The following is a 27958-nucleotide window of genomic DNA, read 5'->3' on the forward strand; positions in this document are numbered from 1 at the left end:
TTTTATTACTGTTGAATTTTAGGATTTTAGTGTGTATTTTGGATAGAAGTCATTTATTAGACATGTGTTTTGCAAATATTTTCATCTAGTCTGTCACATGTCTTGATACTCTTAAGTATCTTTCATGTACAAGTCTATAATTTGAATAAAGTACAATTTACCTATTTTTTCTTACATAAATTGTGTATTTTGGTGTAATACCTTAAAATGCATTACCAAGCAAAAAGTCACTTAGATTTGCTGCTGTTTACTTCTAGAAGTTTTGTAATACTGTGTTCTACATTTAGGTCTATGGCCCATTTTGAATTAATTTTCATGAAGGTTGAAAGGTTTATGTCTCTATTTATTTATTGCATGTGAATATCCAGTTGTTCTGGCACCATTTGTTGAAAAGATTTTCCTTTTTCCATTTAATTATCTCTGACAAAGATCAGTTCACTACCCTTGTGTGGGTTTAATTTTGGGGATCTCTATTCTGCTCCACTGATTTACAGTAAGTCTTGAAGTTACATTACATAGTGTCTGTCCAGCAACTTGGTTTTTGTTTTTTAGCATTGTGTTGGATATTCTTGATCTTTTGTATTTTCATAAAAAAAAAATTAGAATCAGTTTGTTAATGTCCACAAAACAGCTTGCCAGGATTTTGATGGAACTGTGTGGAATCTATAGATTAATTTGGAAAAAATGAATATATTAACTATACTAGTCTTTTAATCTGTGAATGTTAAATACCTCTGCATTTACTTTGATCTTTTAAATTTTTTTCAGTTTTACACTTTTCTGCATATAAATTCTATATATATTCTGTCAAATTTATACCTAAGTCTTTCATTCTTTTTGGTGCTATTATAAAGTGTTGTTTTTAAATATCAAATTCCAATTATTAATTTCCGTTATATAGGAAAACAATTGACTTTTGTATATAAACCTGCATCTTCCAACCAATATTCACTTACCAGTTCCAGGTTTTTGTCAATTCTTTGATTTTCTATAGATAAGAGATGTTGCCTGTGTGTAAAGACAGTTTTATTTTTCCTTTGCCAATCCACACATTTAAAATTTTTTTGTCTTATTTCACTAGCTAGTGTTTCCTATACAATGTCAAAAAGAGGTGGAGAGTGGAAACATTCTTGCCTCCTCCCTGATCAAATTTTCTCATTATTAATGATATTATCTACAAGTATTGTAGGTATTCTTTATCAACTTGAGGAAGTTCTCCTCTACCCTAGTTTGCTGAGTTTTTAATTATAAATGGAGGTTAAGATTTTTAAACACATACACAAACACATATATTACACACACATATACATACATACACACATATTGCATTCCTCCACACTCTCCCTTATATTGCTGTTATTCATCTCACTATATCCATATGCTAAAATCATCCAAAACATTGTTATAATTACTTTGAAAAGTTAATTATGTAATTTTAAAATGAGAAAATAAAAAGATTTTATTTAACTTTCATGTATTCCTTCTCTTATGCTCTTTCTTTATGCAGATATGAGTTATTGATTTGTACCATTTTCCTTCTCTTTGGAGAATATTTTTTGGTGACAAATTCCCTGTTTTTGTCTGAGAAATTCTTTAGTAATTTTCCTTCACTTTTGAAGGTTCATTTTCTGGATACAGAATTCTAGGTGGGTGAGTATTCCACCCCCCTCAAATACTAATATTTCTTGCCCTGATGAGAAGTCTTATAAAATTCTAACCTTTGTTCCTATATAGGTAAAAAGTTTATTTTCTCTGGCTCTTTTGAAACTTTTTTTTCTGTCTTTGGTTTTCTGTAATTTGAACAAGTTATGCTTAGGAGTAGTTTTTGATATTTATCCTGCCTGATGTTTTCTAATTTCCTGGATGTGTGGTTTATTGTCTGCCATTAGTTTCAGAAAATTTTCAGTCATTATGACTCCAAAATTTTCTCTTTATTTTTCTTTTTCTCTTGGTATTCCAATGAGGCATATGCTACTCCTTTTGGAATCGTCCCACAGCTCTTACATATTGTGTTCCATTCGTTCTATTCTTTTTTTCCTTTGTATTCCAGCTTGGGCGCTTTCTACTGCCCATGTCTGAAAGCTTACTGTTTCTTTCCTTTATCATTTTCAACCTACTCATGAATCTATCAAAGGGCTCTTCATTTTAGTTGCAGTGTTTTATTTCTAGCATCCCCTTTTGATTCTTTGAGTTTCTACCTTTCTACTTCCATTAGTCATCTGCTCTTGCATACTCTCTAGTTTTGCTAGTAGATTCCTTACTATACTAATCATAGATATTTTAAATTTTATATCTGCTAATTCAAAAACCTGTGTCAGGGCTGGGATTGTGACTCAGTGGTAGAATACTCCGCTAGCATGTGTGAGGCACTGGGTTCTATCCCCTCAGCAACACATAAAAATAAATAAAATAAAGGTATTGTGTCCATCTACAACTTAAAAATATTTTTAAAAAAACTTGTGTCATATTTGAGTTTGGTTTGCATGCTTGTTTTATCTCCTCAGGTGTGTGATATTTCTTTTAGCATGCTTTGTAATTTGTGGGGAGAAGGGGGCTGGAAAGCCAGACGTGAATTATCAAGTAATAGGAGTTAGTCTATAGAAACACTGTCATTCATTAAAACATGGGGATCACTTTAGATTTCAACTGCCAGGGATTTATCACTCCCACAATACTCTGAATTCTACCTCCAGCAATTTGTCAGTTATTGCTTATCAGTTTATGGTTCCAGTGTCTTCTATTCCTATAAGCAGATTTGGGATGTGATTTCCTATAATTGTCTGTCTCCCTGGATTTCAGAGTCATAGTTTTGCCCTATGACTGATTTTCTGATGAGTCCAGGAGAAGTGATTGATTTTTAGTTCATTAAGCTATTTCTTCTTGCAAGAGTCTAACATTTTTTGTAAGTTTCCTGTAATTTTATTTTATTAATTCTCTATTGTATAGTATTCGTTTTGTGAATATACCCTCTTAAACCATTGTCCAAATGATGAGCATGTATGTTATTTGCAAATGATGCTATAAGTACCCTTGTGAAATCTATTGTTCATGTGCAAGTTTTTCTACAATAGATGGCCTAGAAGTATGACTGCTGACTGATAGTGTTGGAGTGTCTTCAATTTTACTAGTTATTGTCATGGTGTTCTTTTGTCATTCTTGTTCTTTTTAGATATATACAACAGTAGAGTGTATTTTGACATATTGTCATGGTGTTTTTGAAAGTGAGTGTACACATTTATATTCTGTCAATGGTATTTCAGAATTCTTATTCCACATGTTCACCAACATGTGGAATTTTCATGTCTTTAAATGTATGCCAATATACTATTAAATGGTATTTATCACTTTTGTATACCTTTGTTTACTTTTATGCAGTGCTAAGGATTGAACCCAGTGCCCCACACATGCTAGACAAGCACTCTACCATAAGCTACAACCACAGCCCATCATTTTATTTTGCATTTTCTTGATTACTAATGAGTTTTCTTAAATTTATTGGCCACTCAATTTTCCCCTCTGTTAATTGCCTGTTTATATATTCTGCCCATTTTTAATAGGCTGTGTGTTTCTCATTGATTTGTAGAGAAGAGTTTCCTTAAAATGACTCAGAAAAAGCACAAAGCACCAGAAAAAAATAACAATAATTAGATAACATTAAAATTAACGTCAACAAAAGACATCAGAAACAATATCAAAAAGGTAAGCTACTTACTGGGATAAGATATTTACTAAATCAAGTATTTGTGTCTAGAATTTTAAAATAATCCCTATAAATAAATATGGAAAAATGAACAAAGGATGGGCAAAAGAATGGAAAAGCTAACTCAGAGGGTTGATGAAGGTCTAATGTATGAATAAAAGTAAAACTTCACTGGAAATCAGGAACATGCAAATTAAAATAATGAGATATCATTTCAAACCTAGTAGCCTAGCAAAATTAAAAGTCTAATACTATAAAGTCTTTGCAAAGATGTGAAGGGGAATCTCTGAAATCCTGCTTGAAGATATGCATATCCTGTATTATAGTAATTCCACTCCTAGGTAATAATGTAGAACAGTAACTCTTAAAATGTCACTCTCAGACCAGCAGCATCAATATCTCCTGGGAACTTGCTGGAAATATAAATTTTCATGCCAGAGCTATTGAGTCAAAAATTCTGGGGGTGAAGCCCAGCAATCTGTGTTTTAGTAAGTCCTTTAGGTGATTCTGATGCACACCAACAATGTGAGAACCACTGCAATTGAGTGACACTTTCGCAACTTTTTTGACTGAGAGCTACAGGAAGACCCTTATTTTACATCATGGCCCACACACATCTCTACCTCTCTCCCTCTTGCTTGCTCTCATTATTTCTCTCTAAGAACACACACACACACACAACAAAATAAAAGTTTTAAGAAATTATTCTAACTGCATGGGTCATATTTTGTTTAAGAAATTGTTTAAGAATTTGTTTAAGAAATTGTTTTAAGAAATTATTCTAACTGCATGGGTCATATTTTGTTATTTTGCATTATATTTCACTTGATTTAAAAAAGAAACTGATCATGACCTACTAATTTTAATCTAAGTTTGAAAAACACTGTCATTGAAAATCTCTTGCATATGTAAAATGAGAGATGCACAACATTTTTTACAGAAGTATCTGTAATAGCAAACTAATCAAATGGACAAATCGTCAGGAAAATGGATAAATGAATTTTAGTATATTTCTACAATGTAATACTAAATCATTCCTTGTATCATTAGAAATAAATTTGAAAAACATCGCACATATTGAGTCAAAAAACAAGATATATAAAGATATATAGGGTATGACTTCATCTCTGTAGTCTGCATGAATACAGATGTTCCTTGACTTACAATGGGGTTATGTACCAATAAACCCATTGTAAGTTGAAAATATCTTAATTTAAAGATGCATTCAATATACATAAACTGTGGAACATTATAACTTAGCAAAACAGTTCACTGTAGAGTAATCAGTTGTTTCCCCTTGTGATTGCATGGTCGACTGGGTGCTGCAGCTTGCTGTGACTGCCCAGCATCACAAGAGGGTACTGTACTATATATCAATAGCTTAGGGGAAAAAACAAAATTCAAAGTACAGTTTCTATTGAATGCCCACTGCTTTCACACAGTCTTAATGTCAAAAATCATAAGTTGAGCCATCATAAGTCAGAAACCATCTATATATAGATACATAACAAAGACATAAGAATGTTCACAGGAATGGAAATAGCAAATTCAGGATAGTAATTATCTGGAAAGGTGAATGGGATTGGTAAAGGATACATGGAAGTCTTCAGGTGTATCTATAATGCTTCAGTTTTTTTGATTAACAAAATATGGAAACTATTAAGACTTGATAAATATGGCTGCTAGGTACACAGGTGTTTGCTATATTATTTTATATAACCTTTAGTAAAATAAATAAAAATCAAGCTACCCTTGAACAAATAGCAAAACATTAGGAATTCAAACACTAAAACAAAAGTACTTTAATGTCCCTCATCCACAATGGCTTTTAAAAAAATTCAAAAACAGTCAGAAACTGGCATTAGTCTTTTGTTTTATATCTTAAATTAGACACAGTATAATAATCCTTTAAGGGCTTGTGTTGTCTTATTGGGTAACAAGGTAATGAGTTTTCCATTTCAGATATTACATACACATACCATGGACATGAAATAATGATTTGATCTGTAAAACAAGGATAATACATAATGTTAATTTGTTGCCAATTTCTCAAAGCTCAGAGGACCTGTTTTCATTTTGCTTCTTCTCTTAAAGAAACTTAAGTCATATGTCACATGGAAGTCAGGCAGAGCATTCTGGAAAACTCACATGTTAACCAACAGTTAACTCTACTTACAACCAGGTGGTCAATTATTATTGACTAATTCCAGAAGCATCATGGCTACCAGTTATGGTGGTCCTATGAATAATACTTGATTATTACTAGTCTAGCAAATTAGAGGTTACTTTTCCTTCAATTAAGGGCTTCTAATGGGCAGGACTAGCATGTCATAAAGATTTTGTTAAAATTCTAAGGGTAGTTTAGGACCTAAGAGAAGCATAAAGAACATGATGGGAAATATGCTACTTATATACTATGCAGAGAATGAATAGTCAAGATCAAGGATAAACACAATCACTATGCCTATATCATGATCTTTGATATAATCAAAGCTAATTTAAAAATATTATTTTGATAGAGGTAAATAAAAATGAAAACAACCCATGTTGTTTTTCTTGGTTTGGCCTATACCTTGTTTGGTTCCCCTGGATTATATGAAGAAAACATAGGAATTTCTCGGATCTCTTCCTCTGACAAACGATTTCTCTGGATCTCATCTTCTGGGACAAATTCTATTGGCTGCGTCAGCTTCTTAGGCCCAGTCCAACACTGCTCAGGTGAAAAATCAATAACTTTTGTCACATGGAGACTGGGACCTTTACCCTGTGCTGCCTGTTTTCCCTTGTCCTGGAGTAATGACGGGTTCTCAGCTGTGTCACTATCACCCACTGATGTGGCTGAGACCAGTGAGTGGGAAGCAAAGGGTTCACCTCTCATAAGTTGGAACTCTTCAAGACGTTTTTTCATTATCATCTCTTGGTAAAAACATTCCAGGTTGTTCATGGGATCACCTTTGTTCTTCTTTTGGGGTTCATCTGGATCAAGACAAAGAGATAGGGAAGTTCTACAAAGCCTACCAACACAATCTTTAACAAACAAAAATTAAATCATGGATCTCCAATACAGAAATTCTGCTGGGAAAGTCTTTACAACCTGTGAGAAATGACAATGGTATATAACTATCTTATTACAGTGCATCTCAAGCAAGGCCAGAATGATGGCCAGGCAAGTGAGGCACCTAGGACTCTCAAGATCATGCAAGTATATGCACCTCTAACTGATGTTTGAAAAATATAATGAGTATGGCATTATCACACTTAACCAAATTGAAACAATTCCTCATTATCATCAAATACTGAGTTCATATGTAAATTTCCTTGATTATTTCAAAGATTTTTTTGTACTTGGTTATTTAATTCAGGATCTAAATCAAGTCTTTGGATGTTATAACTCTTAAATCTCTTTCTAAAACAGTGCTCCTTCCTTTCCATCTCTCTAGCTTATTTTCTATTCCTTTCATTAATTTAGTAGAGAAATTCTATTTGTTCTGTGAACAAATGTAAGTTGGATTGTTTCCTGATGGTGTTCACTTTTTCCTCAAGTTCCTCTATTTCTGGGCAGTTAAATCTAGAAGTATGCTATGTAATACAGTAGCCACTGGCTACATGCGTCTATTTGTTTTTAGTACCAATTCCTCAGTGAAACTTAGCACATTTCAAATGTTCAATAGCTACAGTGTGGCTAGTGTATACTATATTAGACATAATAGACAGAGACCATTTACATAATCAGAGAACATTGCACTGAACAGTGCTGATCTCAATGTTTGATTAGGTTTATGTTCAGTATTCCTTAGGCAAGAATCTTTTACAGATAGATGTGTCCTTTCTATTTCATTACATCATAAGGCACATAATGTTTGGTGGCTCCAATTTTAGTCATGCTGATCTTAATCAGTGGATTTAGTTAGTGTTAGTCATATACCTCCATTATGAAGTTCTTACATTCACCTTTTACCTAATGAGTTTTATATCCATTGATGACTACTGCCTAGATCTATTCATTTATTAAGAGTTGCAAAATGGGGCTTTCCTAATTCTATTACTGCTTTTGTGTTTATTATCTGGAATTCTATATTCAACTTATCATTATCAACTATTTGGTTTCCCTAAATACAGTTCATATAGGAAGGATAAATGCTCAATTCTCATTATTTATTAATTATGAAACTATCTTAGAAATGTCTAATAGTTGTCAATGGTTATTTTTAGTATAATTATAAACTTTATTTAAATAGTCACTATTCTTTTTAGTAGTCAAATTATCCTACTTAAGACCAACGGGAGTTCCTGCAAATCAGCTCCTATATTGCCTCCTGATTTTCTGGCACAGTAAGATAGCCCAAGCTTATCTTGCACATTTCTTAACCCAAACCTGTAATAACTTGACCCCTGGTTCCTTTCAATGAGAAGTGGTATTTAGAAACCAGGGTATGTTGCTACCTGTGTTCACTGCTATTGAGTTGCTGCTTGCAGGTCTATTTAGTGGGCAAAATTAACACATTTTAAAAAGAAAAATAGAACTTGAGTTCACATAAGTAATTCTAATTCAAATTTAAGATTACAAGGACTTTATTTAAACTTTTTGATTTTAGACATGTCTTACATGCTTCAGATATTAGATTTTAACAATATCAAAATTATTTAATGTCTTCCTACAACAATATACTTACAGAATTTTAAAATTTCAAATACAGTACTAATATCACTATCAACAATAAAACTACTGAATACAGTTTCTTTGCAGTTACTTTGCCTTTAGATTAAACCTCTTAGTAATATACAGGTATTAAAGTCATTTTAAGTAATTGTTTTCTCTGTGTGGTTATGCTACAACCTTATCATTAGGATAATTTGCTTTAAGTTGTTTTTGAATTTTATGAATTTATTCCCCTCCCCACTTTTTGTGTGTGTGGTACTGGGGACTGAACCCAGGGCCTTACCCTGTGCATGCTAAGCAGGCACTCTACTATGAGTTACATCCCCCTAGCCCTTTATCCTTTTGTAATTACATTTTTAAAATATGTAAAACATTTACATGGATCAAAAGTGAAAACTGTTATACAGTACCTTCACAGATGTGTCACTTCCATCTCTGTCCCCTTCATCCCATTCCCTTCCTTCCCCATAAATAATATTTCTTATTAAGTTTGGCTTATGGTTCCATTGTTTCTTTTTTAAAAATATAAACAAATAAGCACACACACAAAAACATACACACACATAAAATTCATTAGTTATACCCTTCTCCTTCATAAAGGTAACTTAATATAAACACTGTTCTACAACTTTTGTGTTCTTAACAATATACCCTAGAAGTAATTCCATATTAATGCATAGGGCTCTTCTTTCTTGTAGTTGTACTTATTCCATTGTGTGGATGTACAATAGTTTATTCAACTGTTCCCCTGATACATAATGGCTTTATATCCAGTCTTATGCTGTTATGAATAATGTCCTGAAACAATAGCCTTGTGTATATGGGATTTGGTACTTTTCCAGAATATCTTTGAAATAGATTCTAAGAAGTAAAATTGCCGAGACAAAGGATAAATGTGTACATAATTTTCCTATATATTATTGGATTTTACTCTGTAGGAGTTATACTATTCTGTAGTTCCACCAGCAAGGCATAAGAGTATTTAAGGAAATATTTCTTATGACACAGAAAGCACTAACAATTAAAGAAAAGATTAATAAATTCAACTGTTAAAATTTAGGAACTTTTGTTCATCAAAAAGATGTCATAAAGAGACAGAAAAGCTAAAGAATTTTAAAAAGTTATTTACTACACAAATAATTAAAAACTTGAATCCAGGTAAATAAAAATGTCCTAAATACCAATAAGGAAAATATAGACAACCATTAAGAAAATGAGTGAAAGACTGAAGAGGTATCCCACAAAAGAGGAAGTATGCATAGTCTGTAAATGTTTGCAAAAGTGCTCAACCATATTATAATTCAGGGAAATGAAAATTTAGAAGGGAATGAGATACATAGGGAAAACTGACATTGGAAGAGAATGCCAATAATACATGTCCGTGAGGTTAGAGAGCAACTGGAATCAAATGAATATACTAATGTATACACTCAAAAATACTTGTTCAATGACCATGAGGTGCCAGGAAATATTTTGGGTTTTGGGATACAGCAATACATAAAGATCCCTGTCACTACTGATCAAGATGGTAGCTGATTAAGATCCTCTGGCAATTTTACCCCACAGATACACCCACCAAGTTGAACAGCTATTCATGCACCAAACTACTAGCACAAGAGATAAGCAACTGGGGTAAGACCATAACAACTGCTTTTAGGATAAAAAATGAAAAGATTAATTGAGGAAGGCAGGAAGGGAAGAATAGCTCTGCTACCCCTCTACAAACCCCAAGCTGCCCAGCCTGGAGAGAGGCACCTCCAATTTGGGAAAGGGAGAAAGAATTAAGCATAGGACTTAGACTTGAAACCCAATACCACAGGTCCTCCATGGTGAAATCCAGTGCTGAGTAAAACCCATAATCTCTACTGCCAGATTGAGACCTGTGAACATAGCTTCAGGAACTGTGTTAGGCCAGGTGGTAAAGAGACTGCTTCTAGTACCCCTCCTCCAAACTCACTGGCAGAGTAGGGAGCACCTCCCACCCTCTAGGGAGCAGAACATGAAAGCTAGTTCAGGGCTTGTTCCTGAAGCCCAGAGTCAGACACACTGTGGTGAGGTCCAGCACTCAGAAGAAACAGAAGGCCCTGCACACATGTAAGAGACCACAGACAGAACATCCAGACCAGCTCTGGTACCAGATGGAAATCTGCCTGCCTGTAGGACAGACCCAAGTTTTGGCCTGTATCAGTTTCAGCCTTGAAGTGAGTGAGCCTAAGGAACAACCATCCTCTTCCCAAGTCTATTCAGACCCCTGTGGAAGTGAAATTCAGATACAACTCAGCTTAGTACCAGTCTTGGTGGCCAAGGGTATGTCTTCACCATCCATCCCCCAACCTCAGGCAGCACAGCTATCACCAGGCCAATACTCATAGACAGAGCTCTATAACGGCCATAACACCAGGCAAAGACCTGAACTCCCCGTGAGACAGACTTGTGTTTCACACTGCATCAGCAAGACTTGTGGCATGGGCCTTGGTGTAACCCGGTTCCATGTGGGTGTGAGACTCAGGCACAACCTAGCGTTGCATCGGCTTAGGGCCAATCCGTTGACTACCACAACCCCAACTTTGGGCAGCATAGCCTGGTGCAAGACTTCATTTGCTGGGGTAAGAACTCAGCTTAGAATTCAGTACTGGCCTGGTGAAACCTGACACTGTGCAGATCTTAATGGGTCCCATCCATAGGCCTACCTCAGGGTGGAAGACACATGGCCCCTGTCCATTGCAATTATATTCCAGTTAGCACCACCTTTGGCTGGTTGCAGCAGTCGTAGGCCATGAGTCTACTTCAGCAACAAGTAACCCACACAAGTGTAGGCCTTGGTCTTAACCCAGTGTTGTGCTGCTGATCTTGGTGGAGTGTGGGCTCAGGGTATGACACAGTTTGGTGGCTTTGGTGGCCCTAAGAGTGACATAAGTGCCCAGGGCAGTTCATTCACAGTGACACTTCCCAGAGCTGGGAAGAATGCTGTAGTGTCTGACCACAGGTCAATGTGTATGAGGAATCTGGGCCTACAATGGCTCCAGGGAGAAGCTCATGGAGACAGATCATTCTCTGTAGGTATTCTCTTGTTTCTGAACAATACAGCAACAGAGTATTTGGTATACACCTAGGCTTGGATTTTCCTCCAATAGTGAAATAGTGACAACACACCAAGAGCAAACTCCTGGCAAATCTGGATCTGGGAGTCATCTAGTGCTGAAGGAGTGGAAGTGACTGTAGGATCAGAGAATAGAAGCAGCCTACTTAGAATTCCTGGAAAAACAGGAACAAACAAAGGAAGACTGGAATAAAAGCTGACCTTCCAATGCCCAGACATCATTGCACACCAAGTGCCAAAGGCTCTTAGGAAACCATGACCTCACTTACTACTCAAAACAAGGTACCAGAAACTGATCAGACAGTGTTCAGTACAGGAAACTCTCACATAGAGAACATAAAACAGCTGTTTTAAGGAAACTGAATGAGTTTGTTGAAAACAGAGCAGGTTTGAATACTCTAACTTAAGAGAAACTTAATAGAGAGATGAAAGAAATTTAAAAAATCAAAATCAAGCGCCAGGGATGCAGCGCAGTGGTAGTGCTTGCTTGGCATTGCATGAGGCCCTGGGTTTGATCACAGCACTGAAAAAAAAAACCAACAGAAATTCTTGGGGGTTTTTTTGGTACTGGAGATTGAACCCAGGAGTGCTTATTCATTAAGCCACATCCCCAGCCCATTTTATATTTTGAGAAATGGTCCTGCTAAGTTGGTTAGAGCCTCACTATTTTGTGGATTCTGACCTCAAACTTGCAATCCTCCTGCCTCAGCCTCCTGAGTCACTGGGATTATCAGTGTGTACCACCATACCCAGAAAACAGAAACTCTTGGGTTGAAAAATATACATAGCAAAGTTGAAAATATAATAGAAGGCATCAACAGCAGGGCAGATCAAATAGAAGACAGAATCATTGAGCTTGAAGACTGGCTATTTAAAAATATATAGATGGAAGAGGAAAAAAAAGAGACTAAAGAGGAATGAAGAAAGTTTATGGGAATTTCAGGACAGTATTAAAAGAGCAAATTTTTAGGTTATTTGGGTTCGAAATAAACTGAGAAAGCCAAAGGATAATGCTTACTCAAAGAAATAATAGCAGAAAACTTTCCAAGAGAAGGATACAAACATCCAGGGATAGGAAAGTCAAAGGTCACCAGTCACATTTAACTCCACCAAGTCTACCCAAAGACATCTTAAAATCACACTCTCACAGGTGAAAGATAAAGATTCTCAAGGCTGCAAAAGCAAAGAAATAAATGACATATAGGGAGGGGTACCCCAATTCATCTGATAGCAGACTTCTCAGAAGAAAACATATAGAGCAGAAGAGAGTGGTATGAGATTTTCAATGCACTGAAGGAAAAGAACTCAGCCAAGAATACTGCACCCAAGAAAGCTATCCTTTAGAAATGAAGAAGGGTCAAAGGCTTTCCCAGACAAACAGAAGGTGAGAGAATGTATCTTCATCATGCCTGTTCTATGAGAAATGTCAAAGAATGTTCTTAAAATTGAAAGAAACCAACATTAATGAATAAGGGGGAAATATGGAAAGGCATAAAACTTACTGATAAGAGTAATTATACAAATAAATTCAGAATGTTCTGATTCAGTAAGCATGGGGCATAAACAATTCATATCTTAAGTATGAAGACTGGAAACAATAAGTATATTATTATGTTAAGTGATATAAAATTCAAGATGTGGAGAGGAATGGAAGACAACCAGAGAGTTTTATTATGAGTATATTCTTACATTTTATTATAAGTAATATCATCTTGTTCTTTTGTTCACTCATCTGTTTAATTATCCTTATGATTGTATCAAATTGCTATCCTTTCAAAATAGCTTCTTATAATCAAAAGATGTTTTTGTATATGTCATGGTAATCATAAAGCAAAAATCTGTAGCAGACAAGCTAAAAGTGATAAGCAAGGAACAAACTACAACAAAGCTAGAAAACAAGTTACAAATGGCTGCAGTAAGATCTTATTCAATTATCATGAATGTAAATGGATTAAAAGCTCTAAAAGTCACAGAATGACTGAATGGAATAAAAACAAGATTCAACTATATGCTGCTTATAAGAAATTCATTTCACCTCTAAGGTATACATAGACTGACAGTGAAGGGCTAGAATAAGATATTTCATGCAAATGGATGCAACAATAAGCAGGAATACCAATACTAATATCAGACAAAATCAACTTTAAATCAAGTATAATAAGAAGAAACAATGGTCATTACATAATGATAAAGGGTTCAATTCAGTAAGAGGAAATAATTCTAAAAATATATGCATTGAACATCAGAGCACGCATACATATAAAGCAGGTATTAATAGACTGAAAGGGAGAGATGGACTCCAACATGTTAATCACTGAGGACTTCAACACCCCACTTCCAGTAATGGATAGATCATCCATAATGGGCTCTCTCAATGGTAGAGAGCTCATCTAGCTTATACAAAGTCCTGCAAAATAAAATAAAAACATTTCTTTAAAAAGAAAGACAATATTCACAAAGAAACAGTTATATTTTACCCTATACCAAATGGACCTGATAGACATCTACAGAGCATTTCTTCCAATGGTTACCCAACTACACATTTTCTCATTAGCACATGGAACATTCAACGACAGATCATATGACAGGCTACAAAACAAGTCTCAAGAAATTTAAAAAATTTAAATCATATTGAGTATCTTTTCTGAGCACAATGCAACAAAGCTAGAAATCAATAAAATGCAGAACTCTGCAAGCTATATAAATTCATAGATATTTAATGACTTACTCTTGAGTAACCAATGGTTCAAGGAAGAAATCAAGAAGGAAATTTAAAAATTACTGAAACAATTGAAAATGGAGGTATTACACACCAAACCTACTGGATACAGTAAGAGTAGTACTAAGAGGAAAGTTTATAACATCAATGCCAACATCAATAAAGTAGAAAGATCTCAGATAAAAACTTACCACTGCATCTTGAGGAACTAGGATAACAAGAAGACACTAAAGCTAAAATTAGTAGAAGAAATAACATCGATCACAACAGAAATGAATGGAGACTAAAAAAAATGAGATCAACTAAACAAATGATTCTTCCAAGAGATAAAATAAACAATAGTTCATCTAGCATACTCAAGAAAAGGAGAGAGAAGACACAAAATCAGAAATGAAAAGGAAAACAACAGACACTTCAAAAACACATGATTATTAGAGTTCATTATTAACAACTTATGTTAACAAATATGATAATCTAGAAGAAATGACAAATTTATAGAGTAAATCAGCATGACCCAGATAACAAAACCAGATAAGGACATACTGATGAAGAAACTACAGGCCAATATCCTTAATGAACCCAGATGCAAAAATCCTCAACAAAATACTAGTCAAGAGAATCCAACCACACATTTAAAAGATTATTCAACATGGTCAAGTGGAATTTATCCCAGGGATGCAAGAATGGTTCAATACATGCAGATCAATAAATTTGACAATCTGTAGCAAAAGAAGGAATGACTAAAAGCCATATAATCATCTCAATAGTTGCAGAAAAAACATTTGGTAAAATTCAGCATTCCTTCATGATAAAAATGCTGAACAAATTAGACATATAAGGACGTTATCTTGACATAATAAAAAGTCTTCAAAGAACTAGAAAAAATGATTCTAAAATTTATATGAAACCATAAAAACCCTTGAATAGCCAAGCCATTTTAAATAAAAATAACAAAGCAGGAGGCATTATGTTACTTGAATTCAAAACATACCACAAAGCTGTAGTAATCAAAACAGCATGGTACTAACTATCATAAATACAGATACATAGATCAATGGAACAGAATAGAGAAACCAGGCCCCAGTCACTGAGCAGCCACTGAGGACTCAGCAGCCTCCCCCATAGCCCCCTTGCTTCCCGATGCTCCGTTTCCCCCCCGCCCGCCTTCTCCCGCAGCCACCTTCCACAGGCCATTTCCACCGAGGAAAAGGAATCATATTGTATGTCTGCTATCCAGAACCTCCACTCTTTTGACCCCTTTGCTGATGCAAGAAAGGGTGATGACCTGCTTCCTGCTGGCACTGAGGAGTATATCCATATAAGAATTCAACAGAGAAACGGCAGGAAGATGCTTACCACAGTCCAAGGGATCGCTGATGATTACAATGAAAAGAAACTAGTGAAGGCGTTTAAGAAGAAATTTTCCGGCAATGGTACTGTAATTGAGCATCCAGAATATGGAGAAGTAATCCAGCTACAGGGTGACCAGTGAAAGAACATGTGCCGGTTCCTGGTAGAGACTGGAACTGGCTAAGGACGATCAGCTGAAGGCTCATGGGTTTTAAGTGCTTGTGGCTCACTGAAGCTTAAGTGAGGATTTCCTTGCAATCAGTAGAATTTCCCTTCTGTCCCTTGTCACAATTTTAAAAACCTCACAGCTTGTATAATGTAACCATTTGGGGTCTGCTTTTAACTTGGACTAGTATAACTCCTTCATGCAATAAACTGAAAAGAGCCATGCGGTCTAGTCTTGAAGTCCCTCATTTAAAGAGAGGTCAAGCAGTAGGTACCTGGCAGTGTCCACTCTGAAACAAAGCAATAACGTGATGTTTCAGCAAAGCCCAGAGGCCCAAGATCAGATGGCTGTGTCTGACCAGAAGCTTCTCAACTATCCCTCAGCAGAGGCCCCTGTCCTAAGAGTGCCATGACCTGATCAGGCAGATGGGGTAAGGCAGCTGTACCACTAGAGGGAGTCTTTGGTGGGTTTTTTTGTTTTGTTTTTTTAAGAAAAAGAAAAAAGAGCCCCTGGTGTCTAACCTGACCAGATGGGCAAAACGCAAAGGACACCTTCCTTCCAGTGAGGTGATAATGACATCTGGCTTGCCACCAAGGTCTTTTTGAGTAGATATATTCTAGCTAAGGGGTGTCCAGAACAACAGAACATGAGGCCAGTTTAATATCAGTTAAACTTTTGACAAGGGAACAAATAACAAACTGATGTTATCAGTCCCGTAGCTAGCTATAGAGCTTGCAACTCACTAGCAACAGCTGTCCAGTGCCATGTGAAGTAATAAACTGGTTTTTGGTTTTCTTTTTCCCTTCCAGTTTTAATGTTATGTAATGTATTTAAACCCTTATTTAAATAAAACTTGTTTTCAGAAATAAAGAAAAAAAGAATAGAGAACCTAAAGCAAACACACATCTGTAGCCAATTTATTTTCAAAGAAAAATTGGAAAAAGGACATTCTTTTCAATAACAGTGTTGGGAAAACTGGATGTCCACATATGGAAGAATGAAGATAGACCCCTATCTTTCCCAGTTACAAAGATCAAAATAGATTAAAGACTTAAGAGTAAGATATGAACCTATGAAATCACTAAAGAAGAAAATGCTTCAGGGCATTGGAATGGGTAAAGATTTTTTTGAACAAGACCCCAGAAGCACAGGAAATGAAAGCAAAAATAGATTATATAAAATTGAAAAACTTCTTGTAAAACGAAGCAACATTCACCAGAGTAAAGAGAATCTACAGAATGGGATAAAATATTTGTAATGTATGTATCTGACAAAGGGATTATATCAAGACTAAACAAGTAACACAAACTCAATAGTAAAAAAACAAACAGAAAATAAGAAATATAATAACCAACAAATACATGAAATAATGTTCAATATCACTAATCATCAGGGAAAAGCGAATCAAAGCCATAATAAGATATTACCTCATTCTACTAAGAATAGTAATTTCAAAAAGACTAACTATAACAAGTGCTGCTGAGGTTCTGGAGAAAAGGAAACCCTTGCATGCTCTTGATGGGGATATAAATTGGTATAGCCACTACAGAGTATTATGTCCAAAGGAAATGAAATCAGTATGTCAATGAGACATTTGTACTCATGTTTGTTGCATCAGTATTCATAATAGCTAAGAAATGGAAATACCTAAGTGTCCATCAACTGATGAGTGGATAAAGAAATGTGATAAACATATAAAATAGATATTATTCAACCATAAAAAGAGTGAAAGTCTATTGTCTGCAACAACATGGATGGAACTGGAAATCATTATATTGTTGAAATGAGGCACAGAAAGACAAGTACTGCATGATCTCACTCACATGTGGAATATAAAAAAGGTGATTTCCTAAAGTTGAGGGTAGAATAATGATTTCAAGAAGCCAGGGACTGTAGGGGGAGTGACACTGATGAAAAAAGTTTGATCAAAGAGTACTAAGTTACAATTAGGTGCAAGAAGTTCTGGAATAGTATTACACAGTATAGTGACTATTGACAACACTTAAGAACTGTGCATTTCAAATGATAAAAATGTGGAGATAAATACGTTTAATTTGATTTAAATATTATACAATGTATACATGTATTGAACATTGCATAATACTCTATTAACTGATAACTGTGTTATCAGTTTAAAATAATAAAAATAAAAGCCATAAAGAAAAAAAATCCCTACTTACATAGAGCTAAGTTATGGTTATATTAGAAAATTATAAGTGCTATAAAAAAACAGTAGAATAAGAGAATAAGAGTTATGAAGCAGTAGTAATTGTGGTTGCAGTTCTCTTTTTCCTTTTTGTAATACTAAGGATTGAACCCAGAGGCATTCCACCAGTCAGCTATATGCACAACCCTTTTGATTTTTGATTTGGAGACAGTCTTGCTAAGTTGCCCAGGCTGACCTGGAATTTGCAATTCTCATATTTCAGACTCCTGAGTTCCAGGGATTACAGGTGTGCACACCATGACTGGCTTGTGGTTTAATTTTAATATCTGTTTGGACAGGTCTTATTTGAGTCAAGACCTGAACAAAGTGACGGCATCTATACATATGATACTGGAGTATGGGCCCAAGGTGGAGTATCCCAAAATATTATAAAAGTCTGAAATCATACAAATTATACTCTGACCATAACATAATTATGTTAAGCTATCCACTATTCTAAGAACTATGAAACACAGAAATGTTTACAAACTAACAGCATACTTCTAAACAGTCCATTAGTCAAATATTTTAAAATATTTTAAACTACTGGGTGTGGTGGTGGCTCATGTTTGTAATCCCAGGTAATAAAGAGGCTGAGGCAGGAGGATCACAAGTTGGAGGCCAACCTCAGCAACTTAGTGAGACCCTGTCTCAAAACGAAAAAGAAAATGGGCTGAGGATGTGGCTCAGTGGTAAAACACACCTGGATTCAATATCTAATACCAAAAATAAATAGAAAAACATAAATTAAAAAAATATTTTGAACTGAACAAAAATGAAACATATCAAAATTTATGGATGCAGCTAAAAAAAACATGCTCAAATAGAAATTTATAGTTTCTGTATAGTGCCTATGTCAGGAAAGAAAAATGGTTTCAAATCCAGAACCTGAGCATCTCAGCTTTCCTAGAAACAGATCAAACTGAATATAAAGCAAGCAAGCAAGAAAAATAAATATTAGGGTATAAATAAATACAGTAGAAAATAGAGAAAAATGAAGGAAATCAAACACTGGTTTTTTGAAAAGTTTAGCCAAATTAAAAATAGAAAAACCATGAAAATAAGCAAAAAGACAAAAATGACTAAAATCAATAATTAAAGAGGGCATATCACTACTCACCCTTCAGAAATGAAAAATGGTTATGTAGAAATATTATGAATACCTTTAGGCCAAAAAATTAGAAAACTTACATAAATGGACAAATTCATAGAAAGATACAAATTATCAAAGCAGATTCAGGAAAGAGGACAGCTGAATAAACCTATAATAAGAAAAGAAGTTGAATCAGTAATCAACAAACTAGCCACAAACACACACGCAGGTCCAGGTGGCTTCACTGGTGAAGTCTATCAAAAATTTGAAGAAATTATACCAATCCTATACAAACACTTTCAGAAACAGAGGATGAGGGAACACTGTCCAATTCATTCTATTAGTATTATACTGATTCTAAAACTAAACAAATATACTAGAATAAAACTGCAGACTAATAGTCTTCATGAACATTGATGTAAAAATACTTAAAATATTACCAAACCTAATCTAACATATTAAATGGATTATATATATATAAGTTGGGTTTATACAAGGAATGAAAGATTGGTATAAAATCTAAAAAATCAATTAATATATTAACAGATTAAAACCTTAAATCACATGATCACCATAGTAGGTTAGAAAAAGTCTTAAACAAAACCCCATAGTCATTCATGATAAAATATAATTAACCTTACTTAACTATCTATAGAAGGGAATGACTTCAAAATGCCTGTGGTAGACTAAATAATGGTAGCCCAGAATGTCCACATCCTTATCCTTGGAATCTTTGAAAATATAATTTACACAGCAAAAGGGATTCTGTAGGTATTATTAAGGTAAGGCTATTGATTAGGATTCATCCTGGATTAAGCAGATGAGGCAAATATAATGGTGAGACTCCTTACAAGAAGCAATGAGGAAGGTTAGAGATAGGAGATGTGACTATAGATGTAGAGGTTGGAGTAATATGAGAAAGGACCATGAGTCAAGGAATGCCAGTGACTTCTAGAAGCTGGAACAAGCTCACTTAGAATATGTACAAGGAATGTTGCACTATCAACATCTTGATATTAGGACTTTTCATCTCTAGAATTATAAGAAATAAGCATTGCTTTAAGCCCTGAAATTTATGGTAATTAGTGATAGCACCCACAGGAAAGCAATATGCTGCCAAAAAGCATGTACAAAAAACCTAGAGCTAAACTTATACTTCATTGTTAAATGCAGAATGCTTTCCCTCTAAGACTGAGAGTAAGACAAGGATGTTAGGTTGGACTGCTTCTATTTAACATTATATTAAAGGTTTTGGACAGTACAAGGAGGGGGAAAAGGCTGCCAGATTGGAAAGAAAGAAGTAAAGCTTTATTCATAGAAAACAAAATTATCTATGCAACAAGTATAGATATTATCAAGGTAGCCATGATAAGAGCATTACAACTAATAGAAGAGTGTAATCACAGGCTCAAGATCAATACACAAAAACTGTGTTTCTATATAATTGCATGCAAAATTCAGAAAATGAAAGAAGAAAACAATACTATTCACTAGTCACACTCAAGATGAATACATAAAACCAACTGTACTTCTGTATAATTGCATGCAAAAATCAGAAAAATTAAATAAGAAAACAATTCTACTCACTAGTGTTAAAATGAATAAAATACTTAAAAATAAGTTTAAGAAAATAAGTATAAGATTGTTAAATTCAAAGCTATAAAACAATGCTGAAATAAATTGTAGAACATGTACATAAAGGAAGAGATATTCCATGTTCATGGATTAGAATAAATTCTCATTAAAAATGACATTTTTCTTCAAGTTGATTTATAGATTCAATTCAATGCCTATTAAAGTATGGCAGGCTTTTTTGTAGAAAAAATATTATCAAGTTCTATCTAAAATCTGCATGGAAATAGGAAAGATCTAGAATAGAAAAAATGTTTTGTTTCATTTCATTTCATGGTATTGGGTACTGAAACTAGGAGCACTCTGCCACTGAGCTACATTCCCAGTCCTTTTTATTTTTTATTTTGAGACAGGGTCTCATTAAGTTGTTGGCTTGAACTTGTAGTACTCCTGCCTCAGTCTCCCAAGTCACTGGGATTATAGGCATGCATCACCATACCCAGCTACAAAAAGTAATTTTTAAAATGAGGAACAAATTTGGAACACTTTCACTACCTGATTTCCAAACTTACTATAAAAGTAAAGGAACTTAAAGAATAAGGATAGGCATGTAGACCAAAGGAATCAAATTGTATGTCTAGGAAAAAACCCTTCCATTTTGTCAAGCAAATTCAATGGATAAAATAATAGTCTTTATAAGGTATAGTGCTGGGACAATTTGAAATCCATATGCAAAAAATAAAAAATTAAGCTAATAAAGATGCCATGTTCACATTTTTGAAGATTTGAAGATTTATAGTATAAATATATAAAATCACTATAGTTGATTTAAGGAATCAATAGAATCCCAATCGAAATCATATAAATATATATGTATATATAAAATTTGATAAACTGATTCTAAAATGTACATGGAAAGCCAAAGTGTTGAAAGTAGACAAAACACTTTTGAAGAAAAAGGTAAAAGAAATTGTCATTCTACTGCACCAGATATCAAAATATTATATAGCTAGATTGTGTAATATTGATTCTAGAACAGTCCAAAATATCAAAGCAACAAGAGAATTCAGAAAAGCACTCATTCATACATGAACACCTGATCTATGAAAGAGGTACAATAATAGTACTGGAACATTTTGATATAAAGTGTTGGGACAGAGAGATTTCTATATGAGAGGAAAAAATAAACTGTACCTCTATTTTATACCATATACATATAAATACAGTTCTGGGTGGATTAAAGACTTAACTGTGAAAGACAAAAAAGAGTTTTAGAATAAATATCTTTCTGCACTTGTAGTAGAGAAGGATTTATTAATGACAGCACAAAAGCAGTATTAAATAAAAAGAAAAAATGGCTAGGCATGGCGGCACACGCCTGTAATCCCAGTGGCTCGGGAGGCTGTGGCAGGAGGATAATGAGTTCAAAGCCAGTCTCAGCAAAAGTGAGGCACTAAACAACTCAGTGAGACCCTGTCTCGAAATAAAATATAAAATTGGGCTGGGAATGTGGCTCAGTGGTTGAGTGCCCCTGAGTTCAATCCTCAATATTCCACCAACAAAAAAATAATACATTTTTACATACAAATGAATAACTTTTGTGCATCAAAAGATATCATAAAGACAGTGAAATGATAAGAAACAAAATGAAAATAGATATTTTCAAAAAATATAACCAACAAAGAGCAAGTGCTCATAATAATAAAGAACTTGTACAAATTTATAAGAAAATATACCCAAGATTAGAGAAGAAAGCTGGAGACAGACTATTCAGGATATAATAACCCTAAAATGTTCCTAGCTTCCTCTTTTCTATATAGTAACACTTAGGTAAGTGGTAACTGCTGAGATCTGCCATATTTTAGGGCTTTTGGGGCTGAGCTATAAATAGTTTTGATACATGCTTAAAGTAATCTGAACCAAGACTACATCTGGACAGGGTACAAACAGATGGAAATATATTCTGGCAGTAAATAGGCATTTTCACATTTGCTAAATGGGAAAAATAATTGAATAGCAATTTCACAAAGGAGACTATCCAAATGGTCAATAAATGCATGAAAAGGTGTCCAACATCATTAGTTTTCAAGAAAATGAAATTAAAACCACAATGAAACCAACAATAAAGGCTTGGATTATTAAAAAATATAAATGCCTAAAAATAAAACAAAACTCACACAAAACAGGAAAACTGTTCTAAAGCAAACAAAATGCAATGGATGATCCTTCATTGTAAATGGATAAAACTGAGATATCTGATTATAAATTATATTATTAGTTAATTTTAGAATAATAGTGTTACATTTCTTAAGAGTGATCACAATACTGATTGTATAAGAGAATGTGATCATTCTTTGAAAATACTCAATGAAGTATTTAGAAATAATACCTAATTTCATCTGACCCTATTTCAAATAGTTTAACAATAAAAAATTACATATACACATACTCAATGTGGAGGAAGAGAGGCAAAGCATACATAGCAAGATGTCAACAGCTGGCGAACAGAGGTTCTCTTATTTCTCCACATTTTAAACTTCTCAAAATAAAACGTTGAGGAAAATAATGCTTTATTAAGGATGAAAAACAGAAGTAACAAACAAATACTAATTAAGGGAACAAATATTAATAAGGGGAACAGATAACACAGTGAAATATAAGCAAATGCTGATCAAACTGGAATCTGAAAATACCCAGTGTGGACAAGGTTATGGGGCAACCTGAACCTTCTTTCTGCATGGTTGGTGGGATTTTAACTTGGGGAAATTCCTTCAGAAATTAATTAATATCTAATGAAGTTGAAGATGTACAAACTTTTTATCCCTCAATTCCACTCCAAGGTATATACCCTGAGAAACTTCTGCACAAGTCATAGGATTCCTGTATAAACACAATCATAGTAACAGGATTGATACTTATAGCATGCCCAAAATGGGAACAACCCAAATGTTCAACTATAGTAGAATAGAAAAATTATACTACATTCATATAAAGGAATACCAAATCTCAATGAAAATGAACTACAGCTACACATAGAAATATGGATGAATCTCACAATTACACAAGGAAGACCCAATAGAATATGAACAGTACAATTCATTGATATAATGCTTGAACACAGGCAAAACTAAACACTGCCTAGTGCTGGATGTATAGGCCATAAAAATATGAAAAAAGTAGGGAAATTATTATCATAAGTCAGGACAGTGGTTATATCTGATGGGAAGAGGGTTGCGATATTTTGAGGGGCATATAGGGTCTTTCAGAGTATCAGCAATATTCTATTTCTCGATCTAACTGAACATTTATGTTTTAAGCACACTTTAGTATGATCTCACTCATTATTTTTTAAAAATAAGGTTCGTAAAAAAGTGAATGAGAGGTGATGAAGTGGCAATAAGTTAATGTACTGGGATGAATAGTACTCTCCCAAAATTCATGTCTACCCAGATCCTCAAAATTTGATCTAAATTGGAAATGAAGTTTATGAAGATATAATTAATTAAGATAAAGTCACAGGCTGGGCATATGGGTGCACGCCCATAATCCCAGTGATTTGGGAGGCTGAGGCAGAAGGTTCACAAGTTTGAGCACAGCCTTGGTAACTTAGGGAGGCCGTAAGCAACTTAGTGAGAGTTTGCTCAAAAGAAAAAATAAAAAGGGCTGGGAATTTAGCTAAGTGGTAAAGCATCTCTGGGTTCAATCTCTAGTACAAAAAACAAAAAACAAAAACAACAGATAAAGTCACAGGAGATTAGAGTGAGCCCTATGTCCAATGACTGACATTCTTATTAGGAAAATCATGTAAAGACACAGAGACACAGTCACAGAGGGAAAATGGCATGTGTAATGGAAGCAGTGCTTAGAGTGATGCGCCTACAAGACAAGTACTGCCAGCAAATACCAGAAGTTAGGAAAGAGGCATGGAAGAGATTCTCCTTCAGAGCCTCCAGAAGGAACTAACCTTGCCAACATCTTAATTTTATACTTCTTGCTTCCATAAGTGTGAAAGTATAAATTTCCGTTTTTTTATGCCACCCAGTTTGTGGTACTTTGTTATGGCAACCCTGGGAATCTAATACAAAATTTGGTACTGGGAAGTGGAATGCTGCTGCAACAAATACTTAAAAATGTGGAATTGGCTTCAGAATTGAGTACGAGCTAAAGGCTAAAAAAATTTTGAGGTTTGTGAGAGTAAAGGCCCACATTTAAAGGCAATTCCGATAGGAGCCCAGAAGGAAGTGAACAGCACAGGAGAGAAAGCATCTCTCTCTCTCTCTCTCTCTCTCTCTCTCTCTCTCTAATCATTAATGAAATATTGCTAGGAATATGTTTCTGGTGAGATCTTAGAAGGATATGATGACCTGTTATGATACTGGATGAGAGGCAATTTTCATTATACAGTGACAGAAGCTTACCTGAATTAATTTCTGCTGTTGAGTTAAAAAGACTAACTTATAAATGATAAACTTGGATATTTCACTGAGGATATTTTTAAGGAAAGTGTGGAAGATACAGGTTGGTTTCTCCTTGATGCTTAAAATAATAAGAGAAAGAGGTAAATTGAAAAAGGAACTGTAAAAGAAAAAGAAACCAGCACTTAATGATCTAAAAAATCCTAAAACTACCCAGACAATATGCTCTGGAAAAGGAACCAAGGTTGTGGCTGGACACACTTTCATGAAGTGATGAGGGATATGGTTTATGGATCCAATCAATCATCTCAGCAGAAGCCAGGAACAGACATAGGGTTGTACAGGAAGGATCTGTAGAGAACCTTCACGTAATGTTGTACATCTGTTGACATTCATGAAATTGACAAAGACTTTGATAATTTTAGATAATTTAGTGCCAGTCTGATGTGAAAAAGAGACACAGAACAAAATGAAGGATAACTCCAAATGCAAAGCTATAGATGCAGGGGCTGGAGAGACTGGGGTAGTGGCTACACTAGTGGGCTAAGAGGGCAGGCTCAGAGGATGGAACATTGAGCTTAGAGTATTACACTTGAATCTTGAAAACTAATGGAATTTGCACTGTTGAATTACAAACTTGCTCAACAACCCCTTTATTCCTTCCTTCTTGCCCTTTCAGAATCGAAATGTCCATCCTATGCTTGTCCCACCATTAAACATTAGAAGCAGAAAACTTGATTTTTAGTTTCACTGGTTTCTGGGTAGAAAGAACCATATCCACAGCCTCACCCATACTTTATTTAGGCAATTTAGGTAATCAGGCTTGGGGCTTTTGACTTGATATTTAAATGAGATCTAGCACTTAGACTTGATGCTGGAATGGGTTAAGACTTTTGGAGATGTTGTGATAGGTTGAATACATTTTGCATGTGTCCAGATGGATATGAATTTTCTGAGCACAGATGGCAGATGGGTCTAAGTTGAATAGAATACCTCCAAAATTCATGTCCACCCGGAGCCTTAGACTGTGACTTTATTTGGAAATAGGTTCTTTGCATATGTAGTTAAATTAAGATGAGGTAATCCCGGATAAAGGTAGGCTCTAAATTCAATAACTAGTGTCTTTATAAAAGGCCATGTGAAGGCACAGAGGCAGACACACAAGTAGAATGTAATTTGATGACAAAGGCAGAGATTAGAATGATGCATCTACATCTCAAAGACCAAGAATTGCTGGCAAGTACCAAAAGCTAGAAGAGGCAAAGAAGAATACACTCCTAGAACCTGAAGAGAAACCATAGGCCTGTCAACACCTTGATTTCAGACTTCTAGCACCCAGATTTACAGAGAGAATTATTTTTTATTATTTTCAGCCAGCAGATTTGTGGTAATTATAGCAGCCCTGAGAAACAAATACAGTGATTATACAAAACTCTTCCAAAAATTGTATAATAGAGGACAAATTATTAATATATATAAGAATATGAATAAATCCTAAAAACAGTATTTTAAGTATAGTTTCATACAAAGAATACATACTGTATAGTTCCAGTTATAAGAAGTTCTAGAACAGGTAAAAATAAATACAGTGGAAAAATACCAAAACTGCTTCTAGGAGAGCAGAATAGGAAAACTTTCTGGGGAGATGGAAATATTTCACGTGTTGACAGAAGTTAGGGCACATACATGCAGCAGTATGCTAGAGATAGTCTGATGGCTGTGTGCATCTATTTTCAACTCCATGTTCAATGGATGACACTAACTACCAGCCTGAAATCTACTGTGGCAGGAATATCTACACCAAAGGAAACTGTCAAATAATATATATTAGGGTCTTTTTTTTTTTTGCTGGAGAGCTAGTTGTTAAACATTTACCAACATATCATACACAGATCTATATGCTGATCAAGTCATCAAATGACACTTAAGATATGTCCATTTAATTGCATGAAAATTTCATAACAAAAGAAAAACACTAATAAATATTTAGCTAACAATATTCAAACTGAATTATCTGTGAGTCATAAATTTACATGAATACTTTTTTTGCAATACTGGGGATTGAACACAGGGAAATTCTACCTCTGGGCTATATACCAGGCCTTTTTTAAATTTTTAAAATTTTGAGACAAGGTCTCAAAATTCTCAGTCTTGCCTCCAATTTGCAATCTTCCTACCTCAGCCTCCCAAGTAGCTGGAATTTCAGATGTTTGCCAACATCAGCAAGTTTTAAAAACTGCATTTATGAAGTAAAATTGATTTATAGATAGATACAGGTACAGATTTGATATGTGATAGGGAAAATAATATTGATGGTAGACTCTAGGTAATATAACGGGCATTGGTGATAAAATTATTTTGACTTTTCTCTATGTTTAAAAATTTTCATTGAAATAAAAAATGAAAATTTTTCCCATTTGGGTATAAAAATATTAATATGTATTTAATTCTCTTTCTTATGAGTTGACCTTTTACATTTCATTTTTTTTTTTTTTTGCGGTGCTGGGGATCAAACCCAGGGCCCTGTGCTTATAAGGCAAGCACTTTACCAACTGAGCTATCTCCCCAGCACGCACATTTCATTTTTAAAACAAACTGCTATTTATTATGTTATATAGTGAGAGGAGAAAATCTACATAGATGGTTTGCTCAAGTACCTAAACAGTTGAAGGACATTTTCCATTTTTTATCATGTTTAAATAGCTTATGGTAGGAGTATGCACTCCACAGAAATTGGCAAATGATACAATGATCATGTCAAAGTCTTGAAGGGAAAGAAGCAGGGATGACTGAGGTTCCTTGGTGATAAGAGGGATAAGATTCAGCAATAAGGTATAAAAATTAGCTTGAAGCAGCAAGGACTTCCCTAGCTCTGAGTTGAATGGGAAGAAAGGGAGAGATAGGAATGCAGAAGTTATCAGAGAACTGAGCAGGGAGTGGATGAAATTTCTTGCTGCTTTGAAACTGGACAGAATGC

The 27958-nt window shown here is 34.6% G+C and overlaps 1 protein-coding gene and 1 pseudogene across 8 annotated transcripts in view; one reads left to right on the plus strand and one right to left on the minus strand.

Annotated features, from left to right (window-relative positions):
* Window positions 1–27958, minus strand: part of Rbm41 (RNA binding motif protein 41) — a 68258-nt gene that overhangs the window by 23914 nt on the left and 16386 nt on the right. For all 8 annotated transcript variants that reach the window (XR_007106395.1, XR_007106397.1, XR_007106398.1 and 5 more), the window contains one exon: window positions 6273–6676. Coding sequence is in view for 3 of the 8 variants with exons in the window: in XM_047535787.1 (XP_047391743.1) it covers window positions 6273–6676 (404 nt within the window). In the remaining 5 variants the exon portion in view is untranslated. The remainder of the gene's footprint in view (window positions 1–6272; window positions 6677–27958) is intronic.
* On the plus strand, window positions 15402–15744 carry LOC124971866 (eukaryotic translation initiation factor 1-like; annotated as a pseudogene).

Source organism: Sciurus carolinensis, chromosome X (genome assembly GCF_902686445.1).
Source record: "Sciurus carolinensis chromosome X, mSciCar1.2, whole genome shotgun sequence".
Taxonomy (NCBI): domain Eukaryota; kingdom Metazoa; phylum Chordata; class Mammalia; order Rodentia; family Sciuridae; genus Sciurus; species Sciurus carolinensis.